We start from the raw sequence: 25377 nt of genomic DNA on the forward strand, positions 1-25377 counted from the left end.
GAATGATCAAGAACCTTGAAAACCCTCATCCGAACCCACCCGTCCAAAAACTCTGCTCTGCCCATCTCCTCACCTCTTCATCCTCCACACCACCACTCCCCACAGCCAACTCCAACCCATGCATACACAAAAAAAGCGTCGGCCTCTCCGCCCCCAAACTCGTCGTCACACCACTCTCCCCTGAATCTTTAAGAAGGAGCGACACACGTCCTCCTATCGAGCGCCTCCAACCTCGCTACTAATTCCACCTCGCGCTGACTCCGGGAGCTCCGTAAGAATCGTCGGAAAAGACGGAGGTGGATGTGATGTCGTATAATGCGAGCCATCGCAGTGTTTTGGAGTCGGAAGAGGAGAAGCGGGCCGGTGAGGAAGGAGGGGAGGTGGTGGAGGCGGAGGGGGATGTGTTCGTTGTTGTACCAGTCTATATTTGGAGGGAAGGCTTAATGATGGAGGGAGGGATCTGGTGAAAGAAAGGAGCCTTGAAACTCTTCAAGAGAGACGTTATTGCCTGGTTCGGATAAAACGGCGAGGAAGCCTGGTCGTTCGAATCGACGCCTTGAGCACCTTTAAATCCGTGAAGCGTCAAAGCTTCGTACCATTCGACTCTGCCAAGTCTCACCTGAGCGTATTTAAGTGCCTCGTTGTTGTGCGGCTAAAATGCCCAAGAATTGCAGCCGTCCGAGGTTTGCCTGTCTGCTGCCAAGAACTTCATGAGGTGCAGTGCATGATGAAACCCACTTCTAGACATGGTTGGTCCGAGCCAGTAAATGCTGCAAGAGTAGTAGATACTCAAGTTTTCGAAAATTTGAAGGGCTCTTTTGATGTTTGAAACGCAGGAAAAGAAAGTGAGAAAGCGTGGGAATTTAATGAAGTCTGGACGAGAAACCAGTGTTTACAATCATTTTGCAGGGCGCCTTTGCAGGAGCTTGAACGTTTGAACTTCTAAAATGCCTAGAAAGGGTACAGGTGCACGACTATGTACAAATGATCTATAGCTAGTATGATTGCCAACACAGTGCATCCTGGCCTCCAAAATGCAAGGAACCGTCTCCTCCAGGCAGATGAAGGTAGGTACCACTGGCAACAACATTGGCGCCAATCGCGGGTAAGTATCATCGTGAACGCACGGCAACAACGTCGACAGACGACGCGGTTATCGATCAGCCAAAGCCTAAATGTCAACACATTCACTTATGCGTTATCAATGCGTTATGTACATCCCTCAACTTCGGGAACGCCGAGTAAGCCCATCAGAATCTCCTCCACCCAGATTGCCAACGCCATTGACCGTCTGAACTTGAACATGCAGTGAAATCACCTCGTCCGCTACTCTTCGGTACCGTGTTCTCACATGTAACCTGCAGATCATGATCACCACGCTTGTTAATAATAGTATTATACGTGGAAGAGAATTGGGGGGTAGAACGTACAGTGCAAGAACGGCGTTGGCGTATACTGAGTAGCGCACACATCATTAGATATTCATAAGAATGGGTGGATATGGATAGACTTACTGTTCCCCCGAACGAGATAAATAGCCAGCGAGATGAACGTGGCCGGGAATAGGATATACTTTTTAAATTCAATCAATCCCCCTTGTTTGTTTTAAAAAAAATAGGTGCAACTCACGGTAAGCACAAACGCAACAGCCGTTACCCTATCACCCATCAATCAACACCTTTCACTCTAAAAAAAAAAACAAGCGAAAAGACGTACCACATAACAAACCCAGTAGAAAGCGTCCAAACAACCAACGAATTAACAATCCGCACGAAATTCGGTCGGTTCCTTATACACCCCGTCGGCATGTGCGAGGTTTGTTGGTAGAGGAGGGTGCACATCGTTCCGGCGATGATGCCGTCTGAGAGGAAGCGGAAGCCGTAGCTTGAGAAGAGGTAGGGCTGGAAGTGGGGAGGAGGGTTAGTTGGGAGTGGGAGAACTTGAAGGGAAAGGGGAGGAGAAGGGGAGAGACTGACGCGGTTGAGTTTGATGTCGGGGAAACACCAGTGTCGGAACCTTTTTTTTAGTGGGATGTGGTTAGATTTGGCGGGTTGAGAGGTGGTGGGGAGGCGGAAAACGTACATTCCCTGGATGTATGCTTGGTAGGTTTTTAGAAATTAGGGAAGGTGATAGAGAACGGGGTTAATTACCGATCGTACACGCTACACCGCCGACGGGACAAAGTCAGCACTTTTTCAAAAAGAAAAGAAAAAAAGACGCGTACCCCAGCCGAGCACAAACGGGATGAACTATTTCAATGTCCCGTCACACCAACTACCATCAAAGAACGAAGAGGAACGTACCGCGAGGACAGTTGGATACCTCTTCCTCGACACTAAGTATTCCAAATGTGAGTGGAGCCGAAGAAAAACGGGAACAACGTACAAGCCCACATCCGTTTGAGAAATAGGCTGCAATGTGTGTTGTTGGACGTAAATATCAAGAGAGGAAAGGATGTATGCGTACCCTTCCGCAAGAAAACAAGTGATTTCCTAGTCGAAAGTTGAATTTAGAATATCGTGTGCGGGAAAGTCGCCAAAAATGCATACATTCGGAATAAAAAACGCCTTCCTCGCCATCACCCGTAAGCCATCAAAAAAGCGCGCCGAGTAAATCAAAACTAACCGATATCGTCCTACCCAAAATCAGCTCTCTTCCAAAAAAAAAAAAAAAAAAAAAAAAGACGACAAGAAAAAACGACTCACCAATGATCACACTCCTGAAAAACACGGGGATCAACCCCAATCCCGCGTCGTATGCAATAATACCATATAAGATTGGCGTTGATGATGAGACCGGCGGTTGATGTCTGTTCCGTCGTTATCGGTCTCAGTTCATTTCAATTTTGGAGAGGGGGAGGGAGGGGGGACGTACGAGTAATATAAGCGCGACCTTTGAAAGACATCAGCCCAGGTGCAGAGGAGAGAGAAGAGAAGAGATGACGAACCAAGATTTTGAGATGCCTTAGGTCGTCCGGGAATCGTTTATAGTACGACGATACCTGACATACCAGTGTCCCGTACATCCTTTTTTAGCGCGTTCATGAGTCGGAGGAGTGAAGAAGAAAGGGAGAGGGAAAGAAGGAAGGAAGGAAAGGACGTGGGACTTACGGATACGCCAACATCGCGCCTATCAAGCTCGCTCCCTCCATAACGTTTGTGCTCCTCACTGGCATCGTCGGCATGTCGCCTGGGTCTCGGAGTGAGGTGTCCGCTGTCGATATCGGGGTAAGTCGCTCTTCAAAGTAGTCGAACGTAGGGGTCAGAGTAAAAGGCAGGCCATATCTATCGAACGCGACAAGGAGGTTCCTAGGTTGTCAATGCTGACTGACAGACACTTCCCCGAGCCTACATAGAAAAGTCTCCAAATAGCTGAATTCACGCCGCCCCAGGGAAGGTGAAACCCAATGGTTGGCCACTGGGCCAATTGTTGACAGTTGAGCGTTCCCTTCCCCCTGAGTAGGATAGGTTTAGTGCAGGGTTGGTGGTAGTTAGTGCTGAAAATATCGCTATTCAGACGTGACGGCCATCAACAGTCATTGACAAGCGTTGGGTCCAGACCAAGTCCAGACCCCCGTTAAAGATAGTTAGTTGAAAGGTGGACCCGAGTTTTGACCGTGTTGGCCAGCAGGGAGTGTCCAGTGGTTCCGAAGAAGGGATTTGAGGAGTACTCATGTTGTCGAGAAGACGAGAGGAGGGTGGAGGGGGAGCAGGGGGAAGCAGGTAATGTTGGCTTGTAAAAACTTGATTATGTATGGTTCCTGGACGTAAGTATTTTAGCTTGTGGACGCCAGGTACAATTAATTATATCGCAATGACATCATTTTTTTTCATTTTGCATCGGCCCCCAGATTCCCCTGGGCGATGGACGGATAGGCCTTGTAAAGCACCCACTCTCTAAGCTCGCTCACAAACGGCTTGTCCACCACCTCTCTGAACGTCGTGTTTAAAGACACATCTGGGAACATGAATTCTGCGCATACACCCAGGTCAATGCAACGAACAACAACTCTCTCCGAATCACTGGACGCACCATGAACAACGAAATACGGGGACACCTTCGCCGCCGTCCCATGATCAAGAACCTTGAAAACCCTCGTCCGAACCCACCCATCCACATTCCTCCCAAGCTCTCCAAAACTCCGCTCAGCCCATCCCCTCGCCTCTTCATCCTCCTCCCCCACATCCAACTCCAACCCATGCGTACACAAAAACAGCGTCGGCCTCTCCGCCCCCAAACTCGTCGTCACACCACTCTGCCCCGAATCCGCAAGCAGGACACACGTCCTCCTATCAAGCACCTCCAACCTCGCTACTATATCCGCTTCTCGCTGACTCCGGGAGGTGCGTAGGCTGGTGTACGATTCATCGGAAAAGGTGGAGGTGGAGGTGATGTCGTATAATGCGAGCCATCGCGGTGTTTTGGAGTCGGAAGAGGAGAAGCGGGCGCCGGTGAGGAAGGAGGGGAGGTGGTGTAGGCGGAGGGGGATGTGTTCGTTGTTGTACCAGTCTATGAGGAGGGAAGGGTTAATTCAGGATGGAGGGGGGAGGTGGTGAAAGAAACGAACCTTGGAACTCTTCGAGAGAGACGTTAGTGCCTGGTTCGGAGAAGACGGCGAGGAAGCCTGGTGCCATTGTGATGATGGGCGACGGATGTCGGAAGCGCACTGGGCTTAGACAGAGGGTTTATGTAATGAGGATTGCAAAGGAACAGTAATGACCAGGATAACGGAATGGATTGGCTAGAAAGATAGAACACCGCTACTTAGCAAAGGGGATGCGTAGATGCATATTCCAAGCTGGAACTAACTAGAGGATCCGAAAGATTAGATTAGATGGGAAGACGCTATCGTCTTTACAAGCACAGACTCGACCATCTTTCTACGCCATCCATCGCTGGGCAGCCATATTTGCCCAACCCACGGGACCCAATCAGTCATAGGCTGGACTCAAGCGTTCTGCAGGCACAACATAAAGGGTGGATACTTCCTGACGACGCATACTTACACCCTTTCCATCAACATATCTCATCAGCTCTTCCTCTCGTTCTACCTTCTCGTATCCAGCCAGTATTCTGCCGACGTGACATTCTTCTCGCGATGTGGACAATCATACCGTACTCGACGCGATAAATCCACAAGGTTTCCAGCTGCTACGTCCTATACAGGCGCTGAGCAATGTTCGTCACCGACCCCCACCTCTCCAACCCATCGCAGGAAGGTTATTTGGCCTTTGGCAGGAAGAACGCTTCCAGGCAGAACGTGAACGCCTCCGGCCTCAGGAGTCAGACGAACCCGGTACGCTTATTATCGCTCACATCAATTAATTTCAATATCTGTTGAAGGTCTTCCGAACATTGTCTTCTTCTTCTACCCTTCATCCTCTTCGTTTAAATTCTCCTCTTTCTTTTCTTTTCTCTCCCTCTCTCTCATCCCCCCCCTCCCCCCTTCCTGTTCCCTTTTCTCATATCTCCTCCCCTCTTTCCTCCTCTATCCCTTCCATCATCCCCTGTTCCTCTTCGTCCTCTTCCTCTTCCCCTTCCCATCCTTTTTCTCTCCCTCTCCCCCTCCCTCTTCCCTCTTCCTATTCTCTTCCTCTTGGACCTGCATCTTCCGATGTCCATGTGATATGAGCAGATTTAAAAAAAATTGATTGACTCAAAGTGCGCACGCACCAGAATTTCCAGAAACAGAATCCTTGTGTAGCAGCAGATCTCATGAGCATGGGTGAACTGATCTGGGAGTGGACACTGACCATATACTCATAGAAGTCGTATACGGAGTTGGTGGGCCTCCGTCGGAGCTGCCTACACTTTCGACTAGGGGGGAACCAGGATCAGATATGGTGGTACTGGTACAGACTGTCCGGCGTCAAAGGTGGAACGGGTCCGTGACTGAGTGATTGTGGCGTTTATAGCCACGGCTTCTCACAAAAGGGAGGTATGTGGATGGTTCATACAGCTGCATACGCCCTGACAATTCTGTGGTAGCAAATATACCGTATTCAACGCGATAAATCTGCGAGGTCATCGGGCTCGAGCTTTCCTGCTGCTACGTCTATATGCTCAGCGGAATGTCCGTCACCGATCCCACCTCGCCACCAACCCAGGGATCCCCCTCGCACGAAGGTATTTATTCGCCAGGAAGTACGCTACCAGGCGGAACGTGAACACGTGCGCTTAATGCCGCTCATGAAAGGATGTCCTCTGATTTCACCGTGGACAAGGTCGCGGCGAGGTATGGGCTTTGATGGTCCACTTGATGTCTGCATAAAGTGGCCCTATCCGGAGAAACGCTCTACATTGAGCGAAATCTGGCAGAGGCTTTGGGCTGGACACCAGAGCACACACCACAGATGGGGGCTGTCGCTTCGATTGAGTGGCTGGAGACTGACTTATTTCGCGATAACGCAGAGTTTTCCTGTAAAAACGATGTTCAATACGGCGCAGGTTCTATAACGGAAAACTCTACCAGACCTTCTTGCTCGTGGCACCATGGAAAGTAGTCGCGATCCGGCTGTGCAGGTTATACTTGGACATTTGAGGAGAACGGACTCGGACTGGACGTTTGAAGACTCGTCCATGCTGTTGCAGTCCATCCCGCCGTCGCATCGAGTATAAAATGTTTCTATAGTTGAGTAGAGATACTGGAGGTTAGATGCCAACATAATTTACAGGTGTGCGATAGCAAGTATGACGAACAAAGCGTGAAGCAACTCAAAGTCCGAAAAAAAAAAATGCAAGAAGTCAGTCAAAACCACTGATATCAGATATCACTCGGGAAAAGTCCACACAAAAGACTTTCCAGTCTCTTCCCCATGATACATTTGTTCCCTTTTTCAACGAGCTCAGTCAAACAAAAGACGAAGAGATTCATATAGACGACTTACCCAAGGAACTTCAACGCAGTGATGCTCGGAGGCCGATGTATCCCACGTCCCCCCATTCTAGCCTTCATAGTTCGAATAGCAAGAAACTCCCATTGTGCCTTCTCGCCTTCTGGGGTTCCGTCAGCTGTCCAGGTGCGCAAGGTGATAGTACCATCAGGGCCACCAGTCGCCAGCACCCCAAGGTAGGAGTAGTCGCGTTCATGGAATGCCATGGCCGTAATGGTGGGGACGAGTCTTGAATAGGATGGCGTTGTCGTGAGATCCAGAGTTGCTATGTGCTGGGCGTTGATGGTATGGAGACAGAGTTTCAAACGAGAACAGGTCGCGATGTAACCCTACGTTATCGTCATCAGTATCATCGAAACCTATGCAGCAGAAGCCCTCACAGTACTCTCGTTGATCGCAACTAGATTGACCGTCGTGGATTCCCCGCCTTCTCCATGCCAAATGGACCTGACATACATGCCACGGTTAAGATCCCAAATGGCTGCACTGCCATCTTTCGATCCACTAACGACCAACGACCATGCCCTAGAAGCAGCAACGCAGACCACCTCGTCCGTATGGATTCGCATGATGTTCGATAACGAAATGTGTATGCCTCCCGAAGAGCCACTGTTCGGACGGCTGACTTTCCACAATCGAACAGTGTAGTCGCTTGAACCCGTTATGAGATTGGCAGAATCCGCAAACGTCGCACAGTTACAGAACGCGTTTTCTACCACCTGGACGACCTGAACAACGAGTTAAGATGTGCGCAAAAGAGATTGTAGATACCTACTTTGTTATCTACGACGACACGCAGCTCCGTACTTCCTGGTCTCCATTCAACCTGCTCAAGCGGGTACTGCGGAACACAGAGCACACCCTCTGGACAGGGAACCATACGTTCCGAGATAGGATCCAGGACCAGCTCTCGTACAGCGACTGTTGGCCCCAAATCTTTGTTAAGAGAAGTTAGCCACATACAAAGAGCGAACATTACAAATCCTAACCTTTGAAACAGCGTGGTGCTTGAACGAGCAGATGCGGATCTTCTTCGATACCATGCAGCGTACCGATCGGAAGTGTCACCAAACCATGGTGGAAACGTTCAGGATGTGGTGTCGTAAACAGCTTGCGTGGGGTTTGTCCAACTAGTATAGCGGTCGGTTGGTGTGGGTGTGGAAACTAAGAATGATAGCTCACAGTTATGGATGATTCCAACTGTAGCTTCGCGCTCAAGATCATCTTCAATGCTATCGAGGTCTAAATAGGGCAATTAGCCTTTTAGCTCAGGTTATAAGGAACCGTACTTACCGATCGAGCCTTCGTAAGACAACGGGTGGAAGACATTCAGCGAGGCAGCATCACGTTGGTTGTAGCCCCATATAAGATCGATCCACGCAGGCAGATGTTCACTGACGTACGAGCTCTCCAAAGCCTGAAAAACGAAAGCTTAACCAGACGACCAAACGCTCGAGTAACAGGGGTACATACTCTTCTGTTCATTACAATGAACAACAACGGATCTTGTCTAGCCCATGGCGGTAACTTGACATCGTGAATCCGTTCGCCAGTTTGCTGTTGAACACCAAAATCCAAATTCTGCGAGTTTTCAAGGAACCTGACAAATGAATGAGCCTTGAGTGGTTGTGACCAGAACCTCTCCTACTCTGGGCAGGTAAAGAACTCGGGAATGAGTTCTCGAACGTCACCACGGACATCTTCCGCGGCAGAAAGATAGGCTCTCGGTAGATCACTAGCAAATAATGTTAGTATTCGTTGCACATGTGAGATAGAGGAAACGCTACCTGAAAAGACGATCCGGTAAATCCCAATCCCCTCCTTGCAACGTTTTAAACATATTCGTGAAGGGAGCTAGTCTGATGAGGAAATGGCAAACAATCATAGAGGAGCTGAAGTGCGTTCCATAGTGGAATGGTTCTTCTCCCACACTTTTTAAGTTCTCATACTTGGTTTCCGCAGCTTCGCGCTGAGCGGGGGTTAAAGCTCCCATAGGTTTTGTGAGACTACGATGGTCGTCAAAAACAACAATTTACGTTTGAGATGAGACTTACTCTCGATAGGACTCAGGTGATGTTAGATCCAATGTCTGTGACGTGTAATCGCTGAGTACCCATGCTAGCGTTGACTTGTAAGCCAGAGGAACAAAGAGAACAGGCACGACATACGAAAAACAGGATACTGTGTTGCGTCGCTCGGAGTCCGGCCTGATATTTGATTGAGGATGCTCAGGTACGTATACTGACGTTTACATTAGCCTCTCGTTCTCTCGTGCTCTCGAACAAAAACTTACATTGCTAATTTCCCTTGCCTGCCATTTTCTCGTTGCAGATGACAGCTCATCCGCGCGGAAAGTAGAAAGCATCCGTGAACCCATGCGATAAAGAGGCGTTCGCAATGGTGCAGAGGAAAGTCCTGGATCTGAGCTGTTACGGTTTATTATGGCGTATAACTGTTGATCCATGTCTTGGCGTCGTTTCTTGTCTAGGAACACGAGGAGCAGAGACCGACTGTCTTTGAAGTATATCTCTAAGCTGGGGGTAATGGTAAGCAAAGAAGTGTTACGTTAAGTATAACACCAAACTCACGCGACATCACGGAACAAAAACTTTTTGTCGCTGCATGTCGAGATTTGGTGGTGAGCCCTAACATGCAATATAAAGATCTCGATCAGATTTTGAAAGGAGAGACTACAAACCATCTCTGAGCTCTCTGAGGGCCGTCCAACTCGACAAGGCTTCCAGGAATGAAGAGGAGCCTTTTAGGTGCGTCGTGAGCATCTATGACCTCTCCATCGTCGTTTTCGACAACGCCGTCAAGCATATATATGTGAGTTCGACCGATGATAAGCAATCCTGCTGAAAAACGATACATTCTTAGCCTCAACCAAACGAAAACAAGATTCAACGAACGTGACGAATCTACGCCAACCACACGAGCCACGGTTCCAACAGCCTCAATGACGTCTCCGGGCTCTAACTCATGCCGGACTCTACGAAGCTTATCATCGACGATATCTTCAGCCAGCTGACGCTCTGAAACGGAAAGTCAGCTTTGAAGGATGTAAGGCCATGCTCTAAACGAACCTTCCATATCAGTTGAAGAGATTTCATAGGACTCAGCCCAAGGAGGGACCTCTGCTTGTATTACGGAGTTGGACTCTGAATCTGGTTGTTGAACATCACGTATCCCTTGTTCGAGGGCATCCACTCGTGAACTAGGGTTTTTGTCATTCTGGGGTTCCAGTTTCTTTCTGTATCGTCTTTAGATAGAGGGCAGGGCAGAGAACGAGGCTACATACCTAATGCGATGCGGTCCCTCAGTTTCATCCAGCCTCCACAGTCGCGGTTCCGGGTGCGGCCACAAGCCTCTTTCCGAAGTCAACAAGTTCGTCCATTCCTGGAGCCGAGAAACTTGTCGACGATGTTCCCTTCTAAATCCACAATCAGAACCATAATCCCACAACATCAACTTTAATTGAAACGTACAAGTCCAAGATAGTCTTCCGCAATCGCTTCTTCTCAGAAACCTGGATCGTCCGACGCCATTCTCCCATCCTCGTGATGGTTTTGATCACCGTCCTCTCGCCAACTTGCATGCTGAACCGGGCAGACGCAATGCGCTGGCGAACAGTGCGACTATCCGTCATATGAATCAAGCTCGGGTCGATGAGCGTCTTGTCAGCTGCTGGGTTGAGGATGATTTCTGCGGATTGTATCGTATTCAAAATCTAAGAAACGGCACATCAAGAAAAGAATCAAAGAAGACGCAAGCAAAGACACACCTCTCGCTTCTGTTGTCCCGCAACCGCATTGTCTAAAGCAAGTGCCAACGCGAAATGTGTAACTTTGTCTAAAATGCGAGTGGTCCATTGGTTGATGTGATTGGCAGACGATAGTTTGGAGACGTATGCTTTATAAGCTTCGATGAAGAGTTGCGTAGTTTGTTGAGATCTAAAAATTTCGCGGAAAGTGGCACTTGACGCATGAAGGCTCATCATGTCTTCCACCAGGATCTCCATCGTCGTTTCCGTCTCCCATGACAGCTGGTGGAAAGCTGCAAGTTGCCCCGTTAGCCACACATTGCATGCAAGGAGGAAGTCACTTACCTTCATCAGCATGGCAATTAGCTGCAACAGAAACAAGGCCCGAGTGGAACGCAGAAATTATGGTGGGGACGATGGGCGGACACGACACGACGTCATCCCGGCGCTCGACAGCTTTCTTATCAAGTCTGCCAAGGAGGAGGTTGAAAGTGGCTTCGTTGACAGCTGGGTCCCAACTTAATGGCAAAACAGTTTTCAAAACACTCCACCCCCCAACCAACTCAAACTTGCGGCTGAAAGATGACGACATATCAATGCTGATACCAATAAGCCTCAAGATCTGCGTCGCGACCAGGGGCGATGGGCGATCCCCGAGCAGGAGTAGGCAAATCCTAGTCAATGGAAGAGCCGCAACAAACTTTGCGTAATGAGTAGGGATGGCTAGCGTTGAAATGAGCAATTCGAGAATCTGTTCGGCTTTTTCTCGCGGATTCTTGAACTCGAAGCGGGAAAGGATTGAATGAGGTGAGGTGCTATCACTTGCGCCTAGATGTTGCGCCGTTGAGAAGTAAAATCTAACGTTTAACAAAGAAGGACGAACCTTCATGGAGATTGGCAGCAAGGTACGAAACAAGAGGCTTGATAGTGTTGTCCTTGTTAAAATTGGCTTGACTCGTAACTTTCAACGCCTCAATAGCGTAAGGAAGCGTCTCCTGAGAATACCACTCCGCTTGCAACGCAAACAAGAGCTTTCGGACCAATCCCATCTTCGCCATTCGTTGCTTCACATTGAAAGCTCTATATCGGCTCGTCTGAACCAAGATGGTGAAATGCTCGAGGTGGCTACGCTGAATTTCCTTTCGCGAACGAGACCACAGTTCAAAGTCCAGAGCAATGGCTTTGTAAGCCACGAGATTCGTCACAGTAGAGTACCTGCAGGACACAGAAAGTTTAAGGAACAGCAGCGGCATCCTAGAGAACAACGTACTCAGGTGAACTAAAGTTGAGTCCAAGAAACTCGAAAAGCGTCTCAAACGCCGTCAAGTTGATCGCCTGCGCTTTGCCGCGAAGTATATCGGCCAAAATCTCGTACCCGCCTACAAAGGACAACGGGGTCAGCTCGTTTAGTTAGCCCCAAAAAACAGAGAGGACATACGAAGCCGCTCCATATCCTCCGAATTCTGCCAATTATTCTTCAACCCATCCATCAATATCCCCAAAGTCCTCGAAATTTCATGCGGCGTCTACATTTCCACCATCATCGATCAACAAAAAGCCCATACAGCTGTAGAAACAAACGAAAAAGTTACCTGCGCGAGTTGAACCAAACGCAACGCCACAGCCGCACCTCCTATCTTCCAAAGGGCCATATCCAACGTCGTCGCCTTGACAGTGAACACGTTTCCTCGGCTCTCTACCTCCTTCAACAAGCCCTTCACAGGAACCGCGGTATTTTGCCCAGACGCGGTACAATCACTTGCAGAGAGGGAAAACACAAACAAGGTCTCTGGAACCCCAAGGCCGTTCTTGACTGCTTTCATCAAGGGGGATACGTCCGAGGTTTTGGTTGCGTTCGTTAAGAACATGTTTAGTGACGTGGAAGCATCGTATGTGAGGAATTTGATGAGTGTAGGATCTTGGAATGGGCCAGAGTAGCGAGGTCCCAGATGATGGACTAGTCGTGGAAGATCGTCGCCTGTGAAGGTTAAGGGTAAGAGAAGGACGACGACGAGGAACGAGTTAGATACGTACCAAGTGGCGTTGCGAGGAGGTACGCTGATGCCAAACACCAGCTCATGTGCGCCGCTTCGCTCGTGTCGCCTATAGTGTATGTGCCTTTCTGAAAGGAAGATTCAGGTCTGGGGTATGGCCAGCTTAACATGTCGCACAATGCGCCATCGACGAAGAGACCTGACATCATTATGAGAAGTACGAATCAATGGGGGCAAGAGGGGCATACGGATGCAGGGATTAGTTCCTCGAACTGGATAATGTACCAATGCCACATGGGTCCAGCGAGATTTCCGTAGGGTTGTTGAGGGGAATGTGGCTGCTTCTGCATTTCCCGAAGACAGCAGCTCTAGCTTCCCATCCGGCCGAAGGGAAAGTTGGAGTAGGACGCGAGTGGGCACTTCAACTGTGAATAGGGCATAATTTCCGCGTTTTGGCAGCCCAGCGACCCAGATCCACATCTATTTTCGCAAGTGAGTGGAGTTGATTATCGAACAGAAGAGATGCACGCACCATGACCGTCAAACCACCCGCCGGCAAGCCCTTGAATTTATCGTCACTCACGACCAACGCCGCAGAAGACTCCATCGAAAAATGTTGCAGCCAACGACTCTTCATTCCAAACCTAATCACATCCAACATTTCCCCATCCAACGTCTCATCAACCTTAACCGCCTGTTGGAAAATCCGCCTAGCCTCAGAGGTCGTCGCGCCCATATCCAACAACCTTCTCAACACCTTCTGCAAAACATGGCGCTCCTTCTCCGAAACGCTCTCATCACCCCTCGTCTCAATAAAGCGCGTAAAGACTGACTTCACCAGCCCCAGCCCCGACAAAACACCCTGATTCCGGTGACTGACGTAAAACAGCTCTTCGAACAACTTGAACATTCCGTAGCGTACCGACGTCGTATCGCGGAACGCCAGGTCCCAAAGGATGCGGATAACCTCTGGACGGTGTATGGTTCCCAAGCGCGACTGGAACTCTGCGAGCCGGACTTCGAGATCGTCCCCCTGTGCACCGCGGATGCTGGTGAAGAGGCCTGAGAGGGAAAAGTCTGACAAGGCGAGGGAAAGGAGGAACCCCATGGTTTCATCCACCGTTTTGGGATCTGACACCAGGCCTTGAAGTGCGATTCCGAGGGACTCGTAGCCCAGTCGGTTCTGTGTGCGACGCGTTAGTGAATAGGAACCATTAATATGAACATACGTACCCTAAAAAAATCAGAGTTCTCCGAGTGGTCAGTCATCGCTTCTGCCAAAACGACAAAGACGAGTCGCGTAGTTTCTATCGCGGCCGTGTGGTCATCATCCTGGTGGTGGTCCTGTATCGTCGAAAGCACGCTCATCAACACCAAGAACCCGTCCATCTCGCGAAACACGTTCTTCGTAACCTCGTCTTGCAGCATTATCCGCTGTATCTCAACCAATACCTGGAACAAGTCGTCAGTCACGGCCATCCCCTGCAACTTCCAACGCACCTCACACTTTGCCCGCTCGCTATCCGCCCTTTTGAGGGTCTCAACTGCGCTCCTCATCAGCTCGACCAACACGTCCCGAGCAAAGTCTTCTGGACTTTGTATTTGTTCATGTTCTTCGGGGGATTGGGCTGTCTTCGGAGACAAGTCGAATCGACTGCGGAGGGGAGAGAGAAGGGTTTGGAGCATTTTTGGATTATGACGGTTTGGCGATCATGGTCGTGGTTTGAGATCAAGCGCGGTTTGGTCGCGCGTCGACCGTCTCAGAGCACGCCCAACTAACAAAGTCTCGCACTCAAAAACACCTAGTACAACGACACTTCAAATGTAGACCCTCTTTCAACGATCTCTGTTAATATATCGGTCAGTATACGCGCCTGTCATGACTCATTGGGCTTGATGCCATCGAATTACGCGCGAAAGCTGGGTTCGACTCCCAGACAGAGTATGGAAAATTGCCACGCTGATTTTTCTCTGACATATACCAACTTGTGCATTCGTTCGACCTGCCGCCTTGATTATCCAACACCCAGACAGAGAGTATAGTGGGTGGTATTGTTTTGTTTTTGCCAACTAGCAGGTATGATACTACATGATTTTCGTTCTTAACTCTCACTTGCTTTCTTACATACAGCCATGCCCTCACCTGACGACGACCGCAACGTCAATGGCGACGTCGTTTGCCGCGTTCCCCACCTCCTCTCAGCCCATGTTCCTCTCCTTCAGCACAGATGACGGATCTAGAGTGGGCCATGGCCACGAAACCGATCTTGACGACCTCGACGACCCACACCTTTCCATCCGCCTCCACGACAACGCATACATCCTTCAGACGAGTTCGCAACGTCGGTGTCAAAGGCAAGGGATAAACGATGGGCATAAGCGATGATGGACAGGGAGATCCTCCAGCGGGATTAGTGGGGAAAGCTGAGGGGAACGAGAATGGGTAAGTCAGAACCTCCCGCATACACTTCGATCGACGGTTGACGTACCCTTTCCACTAGGATCCGCTTTGAATACTTGAGATTAAGCGCGGTTTGGTTGCGCGTCGACCGTCTCATTTGTTACAGAGCACGCCCAACTAACAAAGTCTCGCACTCAAAAACACCTAGCACAACGACATTTTAGAAGAAGACCCTCTTTCAACCATCTCTGTTAATATATCGGTCAGTATACGCGCCTGCCATCGCTCATTGGGCCTGATGCCATTGAAAAGTTACGCGCGAAAGCTGGGTTCGGCTCCCAGACAGAGTAATAATAATATGTCCTCATGGTGATTTTTCTCTCACATATCTACTTGTGCACCCGGGTTCACTTTCAATAATGTTTAACCTTCGACTTGCCGTCTTGAATCTCTAACACCCAGACAGAGAGTGTGTTGGGGAGCATCATTTTGTTTGTATAATACCTAGAAAAAAACGAAGCTGGCGGAGAACACAGTGAACGCTCTTCTTCAAGATCTGGGAGTAAGCGTAAGCCTCGATCAACGCTGCCAGTGCGAGCATCTCAAACGTCGTTGGGCATCACTGGCAGTATTGTGCAAATGTGTGTTCGACGTGACAGACTCAGAAACCAAGGGCAAACAGCAGTAAAAAAGCAGCGACCTCTCAATTTGAGGCCACTACATAACCTCCCAAAAAAAATCTGCAAGACTAACATCCAACTCCTTCGCCAAACACAGCGCCATCTCATACCCCACCGCAGCTTTAAAAGTCGGCGGACCATCCAACCGATCAACAGCCGATGTCCTGGTCAAAAGACGCATACTCGTCAACTCCACTACCACTGCATACACAGCAACGCGTGATATCTCCATATCCGTCTCCTCCCCGGGTATACTAAACTCGGAAGCATGCCCTTGTATCCTGGAATCAACGTCATTCTCCTCGAGAAGCGCACCGAGTATAGCGAGCATTCTGTCAAGTGTGAACGAGGTAGGGCCAAGGAGGCGTTGAGCGACCTTCGTCACCCCTCCTTTCGTTTTTGTCGGTTTACCTGACGCGCGTCGTTTCCTTTTCTTCTTCTCGTCCAGCCCCCTTCCGAATATCCTCAGATCGGATTTTGGAGGGTTGGTGGATGCGAGGAAGGAAGCTAGGAGTATGAATTTAGATAGTCGTGGTAAGGAGGTGATACCCGCGTCTTTCTCGTCCGACGGTACAACGGTTTTTAAATTGGTTGGTGGGTGGTCGAGGAGGTTTGGTGGTGGTTCATTTGCCTTTGCCCAGTCTGTGGCGTTTTGGAGTCGGGGATAGAGGGCGTCAAGGGCTAGAGAAAGGGAGGGGTTAAATAAACGGCTGAGGCGCATACGGGTTTCTTCAGAGGGGGGTTGGAAGGCCTCTTCAGAGTCAGAGTCCGCGTCCAGATCCATGTCGCGTTTATTGGCGTCCAACACTGGCTTGACAAACCCCGGCCATCGCGCGGCTGCGATGTACGCTAGCTCATGAGGGTCATGGGTGAACGGGTAACAGACGTCGCACAGGGTAGTGATAAAGTGCGTGTAGAGGGGTTTGAGGGGTGGGTGGGATGAGTACTTTGAGATCAAGTGCTTAACTATGTCTGTAAAGAGTAAGTGAGTGATTTGACAATATTTTTGTCGAAGACGTACCTTCTTTCGTTGGCGGAGGAATGTCAAAGAAATACGGGTCGGGAGACGCGCCTAACGGTGGTCGTATCGTCTCCCATGGGGCCTCTGAGACAAACACGACACAAAGGTCAACTCGGGCCTATCAAAGAAGGTTAGCTGCGCCAGTAAGGACAACAACGAACTCACCAGCTCAGCAAGTCGCGTAAGTGGCACCATCAACTCCGGTATCAGCCTCTCAGCGCGTTCCACAACGACAACGAGCCTCACATCTCCCTCCTTCTTCTTCCCCTTTCCCAAATACGCGTGAACGGCGCGTAAGCCATGCACGAACCCGTCAAAAGTGTCGTTCCACCTCACCCCATTATCTGCACCCCAATTGACGGCTCCATCCTCCCATTGCGGCGTCCAGCTTGCTAGAGCGTTGATTATGGATTCGTAGAGAAGCCGCGCGGAGAAACAGGCGATGGCATCTGCGCGTGCGTAGCTGATCTTTGAGGGTCCTGGTGCCGATAAAAGGTGGTTGAGAACGTTGTCGATTACGGCGACGGTAGTTTGGATGGCGTCGGCGTCGTTTATGTACATGAATGGTGGTGGCATTGTTGAGATGAGGGTTGAGAATTGTGTTGTAAAGTCTTCGTATCCAGGATGTGTGGTGTCCATCGTTGTGGTTGTTGGCCAAGAGGAGTCACCAGCGATGTCTCTTCACCATTATTCGACCTTTGGTCTCAACTTCATGCCACTCGATGGGCAGCCACCTACAGGCGTCGCTTGGATAACTTCTTCATCTATGAACTGCAAGTCCCCTATCGCTACGCAGATTCGCCGTGTCCCGAGTTACGAACGACGCCAGGATATAGTCCTTCGTGAACTTTTGCGAGACACAAAATAAATTGACGGCGGAGAGAGATCATCAAGAAGTCTAAGGAGGAACATGGCAGCCTCGAACGATCTGCGCAATATTACGGGGAGATACGAGTAGCAACGGATTCCGCTTTACGGTGGGGAAGCCATACCCACCAACTCGGCGTGAGTCGTTTTCCAAGGTCTAAAACTAAGCTACTTTGACGAAATGTCTCTACATAGCACAAACCCAAGCCAGGCGATTCATACTACAAGTTATGACGTTTCTATTCGAATTTGGGACGGGGTATGGCTGCTACTACTGGCAAGAATCGAATCCTTCTCCCTCAACTATGTCAATTCCAAAAGCCAACATGGGCACGTCCTGGGGTTCAAATGTACACTGTGGTACTTTGCAACCTCCTGCACTTGCAGATCGGCACCAAGGGGCAGAATGCAATAATACTGTCCATGGAACTCTTCCGAAGGGACCCCGCACCGGCTGTGATCGATATGATAGCTCAGTAGCTCACGGAGGGCGTGCACATAATCCACAGACAGCCGACCCAGAAGGAGCCCAGCTGGCGGACTTGTGCCAGCCATCCAGCCATAGGGTCCGTAAAGGTGCTCAGCTAGGCATCCGACGGCTCGTTGAGCTAGTGTGCAGTCCGCTCTCTCTCCAGAGGCCTCTCTCCAGAGGCGTTCCTCGACGCGCGTCATGAGTACCAGGGGTGTACCGACGTTCCCATTAGGAGCACAGGTGTTGTCGGGACGTATTGGGTGGCATGCGCTTCTGTGACTGAATTGTCGCGACTGCGCTTGACGTAAAGTCGAAACGGGAGACCTGTTACCCTCCATAAACAAGTTAAATGGCCAAAGTACGCTTTCAGTGGATGGAAGCGCTACATTGGCCAAGTAGCCCACAGCGTTCTGGCTACAGTTCGGCGTCTGAAATGCGGTGTGAGCTATCAGATGGGGTGGACTGGGAGGACTTGCCTGTGGTACACAAACTGCTTGACATGAATATCTAGCATGGGCAATCTGGCTGTAGCAGAGGCGGCATTGAAGGAGAATGTAGGGTTGAATGTTGAACGCTGGGCCTTCCATCCTCAAAGATTATGTCCACCAACTCGACCTCTGCACAGGCTCTTACTGTATCGCCCAACAATCCCCAACTTGATTGGTACACTTCCCAACAATTTCCCAGGTCAAAGACGAAAGGAAACCTAGCTTCCTTTCCACGGTTCCAAGCCACTTAATTCAAGTCCTGACTTACCCCCTAAAGCACCCTCCCAGACCTCAGAGACAAAGCGAAATCAAGAGCTTCTTTAGCTCCATGTGCCACTTGATATCCACTCCAGTTAAAGATCAACGATGTTCTACAGCAGGTCGCGCAAAGGCCCTCGATCCCCCCTGGAGGCTTCTCCTCTCGGTATCGCTGCCGCAAGAACATCACACATACTATGGGGAAAAAGCACCAGCCTGAGCTTGCCCCGTTGCATTGAGATTATGGATCCTGCGAGTGCGATACTCTGTTGACAAATCCAAACCGCAGTTGAACTTTACGACTTCACTCACCATCAGGCCTAAAACATCGAAGCGGTCGTGTTGGGCATCCACCAATGGGGTATGCGCGCTTCCCCATGGGCCATCACCTAAAGTCCGCTTGGATCCGTACACCTATCCTCATAGTCTCGTCCCCTCTTCCACTCAAACCCCGCTTCCCTTTCATATTTGAAATAGCTCCTTAACTGGTTGTGCACCATATTATTGGCTTGGACGCACCAGCTGCGGCCAAACACCAATCCCGTCTTTGCCCCATGAAGACTGCCTCGAATCTAGGGCACCCATTTGCAGCGCTATTGAAATAATGACACAAAACACGTCATCTTCACAAGAGGTTTATGGCATGGTTCTAGCGTGGCGTTGAACAGGTGATAGTTGTGGAAAACTGCTTGTGTTTAACGCACGAGAGATTCGAAATTAGAGACGACAAGAAATATAGGCGCTGAACCGGCGCAAGTCATGTCCCCAGTTCCAAAGAGTGGTCCCCAGAGGAAAGAAGGGATAAGCGCTAGCCTATTCGGTGTCTCTCCGAAAAAGTCGTTTCAAAACGAGACGAAAGACAAGCGCCACGGGGCTTAGATCAATGTTTGGTGGGGTACTTTCTGCAAGGAGCCCATCAAAGAGTCAATTGCCCTGGACTCGCGAATGCGCCATCGGTAACAAGTGGATCGAAAGATGGCAGTGCAGCTATATGGGATCTTAACCGTGGCATGTATGTCAGATCCATTTGGCATGGGGAGGGCGGGGAATCTACGACCGTCAACCTGGTTGCGATCAACGAGAGTACTGTGAGCGCTTCTTCTGCTGCGGATATTTGGATGATACTGATGAGGGTAACGTAGGGCTACATCGCGACCTGTTCGCGTATGAAACTCTGTCTGCATACTATCAACGCCCAGCATATAGCAACGCTGGACCTTACCACAACGCCATCCTATTCAAGACTCGTCCCTACCATTACAGCCATGGCGTTCCATGAACGCGACTACTCCTACCTTGGGGTGCTGGCGACTGGAGCCCCTGATGGTACCATCACCTTGCGAACCTGGACAGCTGACGGGACTCCGGAAGGGGAGAAGGCACAATGGGAGTTCCTTGCTATTTGGACTATGAAAGCTAGAATGGGGGGACGAGGAATACATCGGCCTCCAAGTATTACCGCGTTGAAGTTCCTTGGGTACGTGGTCTGGTTCAATCCTCTCGTTTTCTTTTGTTGTTGTCTGATTGAGCTCGGTTGGAACAGGGAACAAATGTATCATGGGGAAGAGACTGGGAAGTCTTTTGTGTGGACTTTCCCCGAGTGATAGCCAGTGATATCGGTGGTTTTGAATGACTGACTTCTTGCATATTTTTTTTTTTGGACTTTTGAGTTGCTTCACGCTTTGTTCGTCATACTTGCTATCGCACACCTGTAAATTATTTGGCATCTAACCTCTAGTACTATATATCTCATTCAACTATAGAAACATTTTACACTTGATGCGCAATGCATCTTGACGTTCTGCAACAACATGGACGAGTCCTTTCAAATTGAGCTCACCAGCTTCAACGTTTCTATCTTCAATGCTTCATGCTTTGACCTTCAGGAGCCTCAGGCCCGACATTGCGACCTGGGCTGCCTTCAGTTCCGCCTCTGTGTGATCGATCCCAAATTGATCCGTTCCTCTGATCTAATCTCGCGAACTTGTTCTTTTCTATGTAGTTTCAACGATTATGCATCCTTCAACGCTTACGCAGATTCTCCCGCTTACGCATCCGCGTTAACACTCCTTAGCCAATCGCAGTCTCTCCATTCCGTTATCCTGGCCATTACCGTTCCTTTGCAATCCTCATTACATAAACCCTCCGTCTTTCGTATAAAACGCCGAGATGTGTCTTGCGCTTTAGCGGACATCCGTCGCCCACCAACACAATGGTACCAGGCTTCCTCGCCGTCTTTTCCGAACCAGGCAATAACGTCTCTCTTGAAGAGTTCCAAGGTTCATCTCTTTCCCCACCTCCCTCCCTCCTTCCTTCCTTCTATCCTTTGCTCACTAACCCTTCCCTCTTTCCTCCCCATAGACTGGTACAACAACGAACACATCCCCCTCCGCCTACACCACCTCCCCTCCTTCCTCACGGGCGCCCGCTTCTCCTCTTCCGACTCCAAAACACCGCGATGGCTCGCATTATATGACATTACGTCCACATCCGTCTTTTCCGAGGACTCTTACACAAGCCTACGCTCGTCTCGGAGTCAGCGCGAGGCGGATTTAGTAGCGAGGTTGGAGGTGCTTGATAGGAGGACGTGTGTCCTTCTTAAGGATTCAGGGGAGAGTGGTGTGACGACGAGTTTGGGCGCGGAGAGGCCGACGCTTTTTTTGTGTACGCATGGGTTGGATTTGGATGTGGGTGAGGAGGATGAGGAGGCGAGGGGGTGGGCTGAGCGGAGTTTTGGGGAGCTTGGGAGGGATGTGGATGGATGGGTTCGGACGAGGGTGTTCAAGGTTCTAGATCATCTAGTGGTTGGCAATGGGACGGCGGGTGAGAAGGAGGAGTTCCCATATCTTGTTGTGCATGGTACGTCCAGTAATTCAGAGAGAGTTGTTGTTCGTTTTGTTGACCTGGGTGTATGCGCAGAATTCATGTTCCCGGCTGTGTCTTTGAACACAACGTTCCGAGAGGTGGTGGACAAGCCGTTCGTGAGTGAACTTAGGGAGTGGGTGCTTTACAAGGCCTATCCATCCATTGCCCAGGGGAATCTGGGGGTCGATGCAAAATGATGTCATTGCGACTTACAATTAATTGTACCTGGCGCCCACAAGCTAAAATACTTATGTCCAGGAACCACACATAAACAAGTTTTTTCAAAGCCAACTTCAAACACTTCCTCCGCCCTCTTCTCATCCGCGAACAACACAAGTAATCCTCAAATCTCTTCTTCGGAACCACCGCAGCCTCCTCACTATCCGACACGGCGAAGCTCGGATCCCTTTGGGCAACGACTATCTTCAACGGGGGTCTGGACCCAACGCTTAGACTTGTCAATTGACTGTTGATGGCCGTCACGTCTGAATAGCTATATTTTCAGCACTAAGTTACCAACCCTGCACTAAACTTGTTCTACCGTGACCTTTGCGTGACATTCGCACAGCCAAAGTCGTCGTGACCTAGCGTGACGACCGTCTAAAGCGAACGACCAAAAAAAAATCGATACATTGGGACCGCTCCGTAACATCGCTCTCTCTCTCCTCTGTCTACTGTGAACTACGTGGGTTTTGATATGTACTGCACCTCATGAGTTTCTTGGCGGCAGACAGGCAAATTGACGGCCGCAGTCCTTGGGCGTTTTGGCAGCACGATACATAAGGAGGCAGTTAAATACGCTTATGCGAGACTTGGCAGAGTCGAATGGTATGGCAAATCACTCACGGATTCAAAGCTGCACAAGGCGTCATTTCAAACGAGATTCATCATGTTGTCAAGTAATGCGCAGTGAGTTGCAGACTCTATTGCCATAGTAGCGACAAACGGCAGTGTAAAGCCAATGCAAAGCACTGTAAAGCTGCTCAAGGCGTCGATTCAAACGAGACTTATTATGACAACTTCTGTAGGAGCCGCTTGGCACAATCACTTGTAGTACAAACTACTGCGTCAACGCTCAGATACTCGACACTACACGGATTCAATAAAGCTGCTCGGGGTGTCGATCCAAACGAGTCAAGTCATTTGCGGCGGGTGAGTCAGGCTCTAATGTTGTAGTCGCTTGGCAAAATCACATACAGCACAAACCAGTGCGTCAACGCTCAGATGCTTGACACTGTACGGATTTAAAGTCCTCAAGGCGCCGTCTCAAACGAGAATTTTCATATCAAGTCGTTTGCGGTGAACTTGGCAGATCCACATATAGTACAAACCAGTGCGTCAACGCTCAGATACGGATTTAAAGCTGCTCAAAGCGTCGTTTCAAACGAGGTTTATCATGTTAAATCATGTGCTGTGAGTCGCAGACTCTATTGTATCATCAACGGAGTTGAGGCGCAACATGTACTTATACCTCGATGCTACACTCTTTTTGGTTCAACCACTTGTCCCCATACCCAAGACGGCCCATAGCGTTGTCGAGGAACGATCGTCTTTTTTTTTTTAGTCTTAGCATTGATCCAGAAGATGTGGTGGCCGAAGTATGGGGTGGGAATGCTGACTGCTACTTTTCTTTCGTGCTATGGGGCGGCTACACCAGCACCAACAACAGAAACACCGTCCCTTGAGGAGATTGCAAGGCGGTATACAAGGAGGACGGCGGGCGGTGTTCATCTCCCCATTGTGAGGCAGGTGGCCGAGGCGAGCAGGCGACGCGGGTTGACGTCTGCAATTGGGCTGGGCGATTTCGTGGATGTGTGAGTTGGTGCTTTTTTTTGTGTTTCGGGGTTTGTTGATGGGGTTTGAGGTAGAGTGTATAATGTCCTCATCTCTGTTGGCGGGACGACCATTCCTCTTGCCCTTGGTATGCCTTACCTCGCCATTTTGTTGTTTCTTCTCCTCTGACTTTGGCATAGACACCGGCACATCAGATTTATGGGTCGTTTCCGACAAGTGTACACAGGGATGCTTAAGCGGCCAGTCGGCATACCCACAGGCTTCATTTAATTACTCTGGTGCCGATGCGAAGCTATTCTATGGAAATTCGACTACCGCGTCAGGCATGATCGGCAAGGACACCGTTAGCTTGGCGGGCCTGACGTTACAGGACCAGTACTTCATCGCAGTAAACCAAACCAACACTAAGTTAGGACTGACTGGCTCATCTGGGATCTTTGGCCTTGGGTTTCCCGTGACCAGGTACGTCGGAGGATCGTATGAGTGAGTGAGAGCAATAAATGACTATTCCACAGCGTCGTCTGGTTCAAACTATGGAGGCTCTCCGACTACTTTTCAAGCCCAGGCAAACAAGGACAACAAACATCCGGCAACGCTTCGTCCAGTGCGACGTCCATCCACCGTACTTGGTCCGTCTTTGGACCCTTGCCCACCCGATTTGTTACAGCTGCTCAGCTGACTTTGCCGATGTACACCGTGACGCTGCAAAGGGATACTAAACAGGTTGGAGGGAACGTGGGGATGTTGAGTATTGGTGAGATGCCGAGTGGGGTGTCGGAGGATAGTTTGACTTGGGTTCCTATCCGTGCGTATCCATGGTTGCCTCCTCCCCCTGATTCCCCGGACGAGGTGTGTGATGTTCCTTCTTGGTTAGGTGTAACGCGCTTATAATGATAATAGGTGTATCCATATAATTGGGAAGTTCTCCTCGACGACGTATACCTAGACGGCGTAAAGCTCCCCCGCTCAACACTCTCATCACCTTTCATCACTCTCTCTGCCCTTATCAACAGCGTAAGTCCCCTCCCTTCCCCTCCCTCCCACTCCACTTACCGGGCCTCCTCTCTCTCTTACTTACAGGGCAACTCAATTCTCCACGGTCCCCCTGACGTCGTACGCAACATCCAATCCAAACTAGGCATCAATGGGCGCTTTCCCTGCTCCGAACCACACACCATCGCTTTTTCTATTGGGGGCAAACTCTTCCCCGTCGACCCGCGTGACTTTATACAGCAGGTTATTGGAAATGATGTCACTACGTGTACTTCGGTGCTTGGATCTAATAATCCGCCTTCGTTGACTGGGCCTCAGTATAGTTGGAGTCTTGGGATCCCGTTTTTGAAAAGGTGCGTGTCGTGTGTTCCTTTCTTTTCTTGTTGCTTGTGAGAGGTGGTTGCTGATAATGATCTGGTGGGTAAATAGCGTATTGGCGGCGTTTTACTATGGGAATATCACTCACCCGTCACACGATCCCCCTAAAATGGGATTCCTTTCGACCGTTCCGCAAGATGCGGCGGCGCAGTTGGTGTCTGCTGTAGCGGCTGTCAAGGCGGGCGATAATTTCCCTTGTAGGTTCCTCCCCCCTCCCTTTCCCCCTTCTTGTACCCACCCCCTCCCTACAGATATATCGGAGGTGGCACCAAGCGGAACCTTCAAATCCGCCGGAACGGCGTCCAACGGCGTACCCTTGGCCACAGCTGCAGGCCATGCGACGCAGACGGGGTTTTCGTAGGGATCGAAGAGCGGTGCGGCGGACAAGCGGTGATTGTTGGGGTAGCTGAGGTGTCTCAACTGTGGTCGTGGTGATCACTGCCATCGCTAGTGGTGGATTCTGAGTCAGGCTGCAGGATGACTCCTGTTCAGTGNGCGGGCTGTGCGAGG

General features: G+C 50.0%; 10 protein-coding genes across 10 annotated transcripts; 4 read left to right on the forward strand and 6 right to left on the reverse strand.

The window, feature by feature from the left end:
• Positions 1-1222: 1222 nt before the first annotated feature.
• LACBIDRAFT_318131 (uncharacterized protein) lies at positions 1223-3184 on the reverse strand (the record flags this gene model as incomplete). Its single annotated transcript, XM_001879475.1, has 15 exons — positions 1223-1379; positions 1431-1455; positions 1515-1572; positions 1630-1657; positions 1717-2098; positions 2151-2162; positions 2225-2249; positions 2304-2335; positions 2386-2411; positions 2467-2492; positions 2626-2635; positions 2706-2809; positions 2875-2892; positions 2948-3026; positions 3111-3184. The coding sequence occupies 15 exons, from the start codon at positions 3182-3184 to the stop codon at positions 1223-1225; spliced, it is 1056 nt and encodes a 351-aa protein (XP_001879510.1).
• A 645-nt stretch (positions 3185-3829) lies between these two features.
• LACBIDRAFT_318132 (uncharacterized protein) lies at positions 3830-4634 on the reverse strand (the record flags this gene model as incomplete). The annotated part of the gene is made up of 2 exons (XM_001879476.1): positions 3830-4509; positions 4568-4634. 2 exons carry the CDS (start codon positions 4632-4634, stop codon positions 3830-3832), a joined length of 747 nt encoding a protein of 248 aa, XP_001879511.1.
• A 1235-nt stretch (positions 4635-5869) lies between these two features.
• Positions 5870-6028, reverse strand: LACBIDRAFT_318133 (uncharacterized protein; the record flags this gene model as incomplete). The annotated part of the gene is made up of 1 exon (XM_001879477.1): positions 5870-6028. The coding sequence occupies one exon, from the start codon at positions 6026-6028 to the stop codon at positions 5870-5872; it is 159 nt and encodes a 52-aa protein (XP_001879512.1).
• Positions 6029-6210: 182 nt separating this feature from the next.
• Positions 6211-6609, reverse strand: LACBIDRAFT_318134 (uncharacterized protein; the record flags this gene model as incomplete). The annotated part of the gene is made up of 2 exons (XM_001879478.1): positions 6211-6418; positions 6470-6609. The coding sequence occupies 2 exons, from the start codon at positions 6607-6609 to the stop codon at positions 6211-6213; spliced, it is 348 nt and encodes a 115-aa protein (XP_001879513.1).
• An 8205-nt stretch (positions 6610-14814) lies between these two features.
• LACBIDRAFT_318136 (uncharacterized protein) lies at positions 14815-15036 on the forward strand (the record flags this gene model as incomplete). The annotated part of the gene is made up of 1 exon (XM_001879219.1): positions 14815-15036. One exon carries the CDS (start codon positions 14815-14817, stop codon positions 15034-15036), a length of 222 nt encoding a protein of 73 aa, XP_001879254.1.
• A 646-nt stretch (positions 15037-15682) lies between these two features.
• LACBIDRAFT_318137 (uncharacterized protein) lies at positions 15683-17391 on the reverse strand (the record flags this gene model as incomplete). The annotated part of the gene is made up of 3 exons (XM_001879479.1): positions 15683-16703; positions 16753-16870; positions 16918-17391. 3 exons carry the CDS (start codon positions 17389-17391, stop codon positions 15769-15771), a joined length of 1527 nt encoding a protein of 508 aa, XP_001879514.1. The 3' UTR covers positions 15683-15768.
• Positions 17392-17963: 572 nt separating this feature from the next.
• Positions 17964-19422, reverse strand: LACBIDRAFT_325743 (uncharacterized protein; the record flags this gene model as incomplete). The annotated part of the gene is made up of 6 exons (XM_001879480.1): positions 17964-18073; positions 18105-18581; positions 18848-18850; positions 19034-19103; positions 19150-19251; positions 19357-19422. The coding sequence occupies 6 exons, from the start codon at positions 19420-19422 to the stop codon at positions 17964-17966; spliced, it is 828 nt and encodes a 275-aa protein (XP_001879515.1).
• Positions 19423-19847: 425 nt separating this feature from the next.
• On the forward strand, positions 19848-20441 carry LACBIDRAFT_325744 (uncharacterized protein; the record flags this gene model as incomplete). The annotated part of the gene is made up of 3 exons (XM_001879220.1): positions 19848-19925; positions 19980-20314; positions 20381-20441. The coding sequence occupies 3 exons, from the start codon at positions 19848-19850 to the stop codon at positions 20439-20441; spliced, it is 474 nt and encodes a 157-aa protein (XP_001879255.1).
• Positions 20442-21049: 608 nt separating this feature from the next.
• On the forward strand, positions 21050-21899 carry LACBIDRAFT_318139 (uncharacterized protein; the record flags this gene model as incomplete). Its single annotated transcript, XM_001879221.1, has 2 exons — positions 21050-21116; positions 21199-21899. The coding sequence occupies 2 exons, from the start codon at positions 21050-21052 to the stop codon at positions 21897-21899; spliced, it is 768 nt and encodes a 255-aa protein (XP_001879256.1).
• Positions 21900-23286: 1387 nt separating this feature from the next.
• Positions 23287-25228, forward strand: LACBIDRAFT_318140 (uncharacterized protein; the record flags this gene model as incomplete). Its single annotated transcript, XM_001879222.1, has 8 exons — positions 23287-23516; positions 23571-23623; positions 23676-23958; positions 24012-24345; positions 24397-24510; positions 24577-24842; positions 24919-25064; positions 25119-25228. 8 exons carry the CDS (start codon positions 23287-23289, stop codon positions 25226-25228), a joined length of 1536 nt encoding a protein of 511 aa, XP_001879257.1.
• Positions 25229-25377: the final 149 nt, after the last annotated feature.

Source organism: Laccaria bicolor, genomic scaffold (genome assembly GCF_000143565.1).
Source record: "Laccaria bicolor S238N-H82 LACBIscaffold_8 genomic scaffold, whole genome shotgun sequence".
Taxonomy (NCBI): Eukaryota; Fungi; Basidiomycota; class Agaricomycetes; order Agaricales; family Hydnangiaceae; genus Laccaria; species Laccaria bicolor.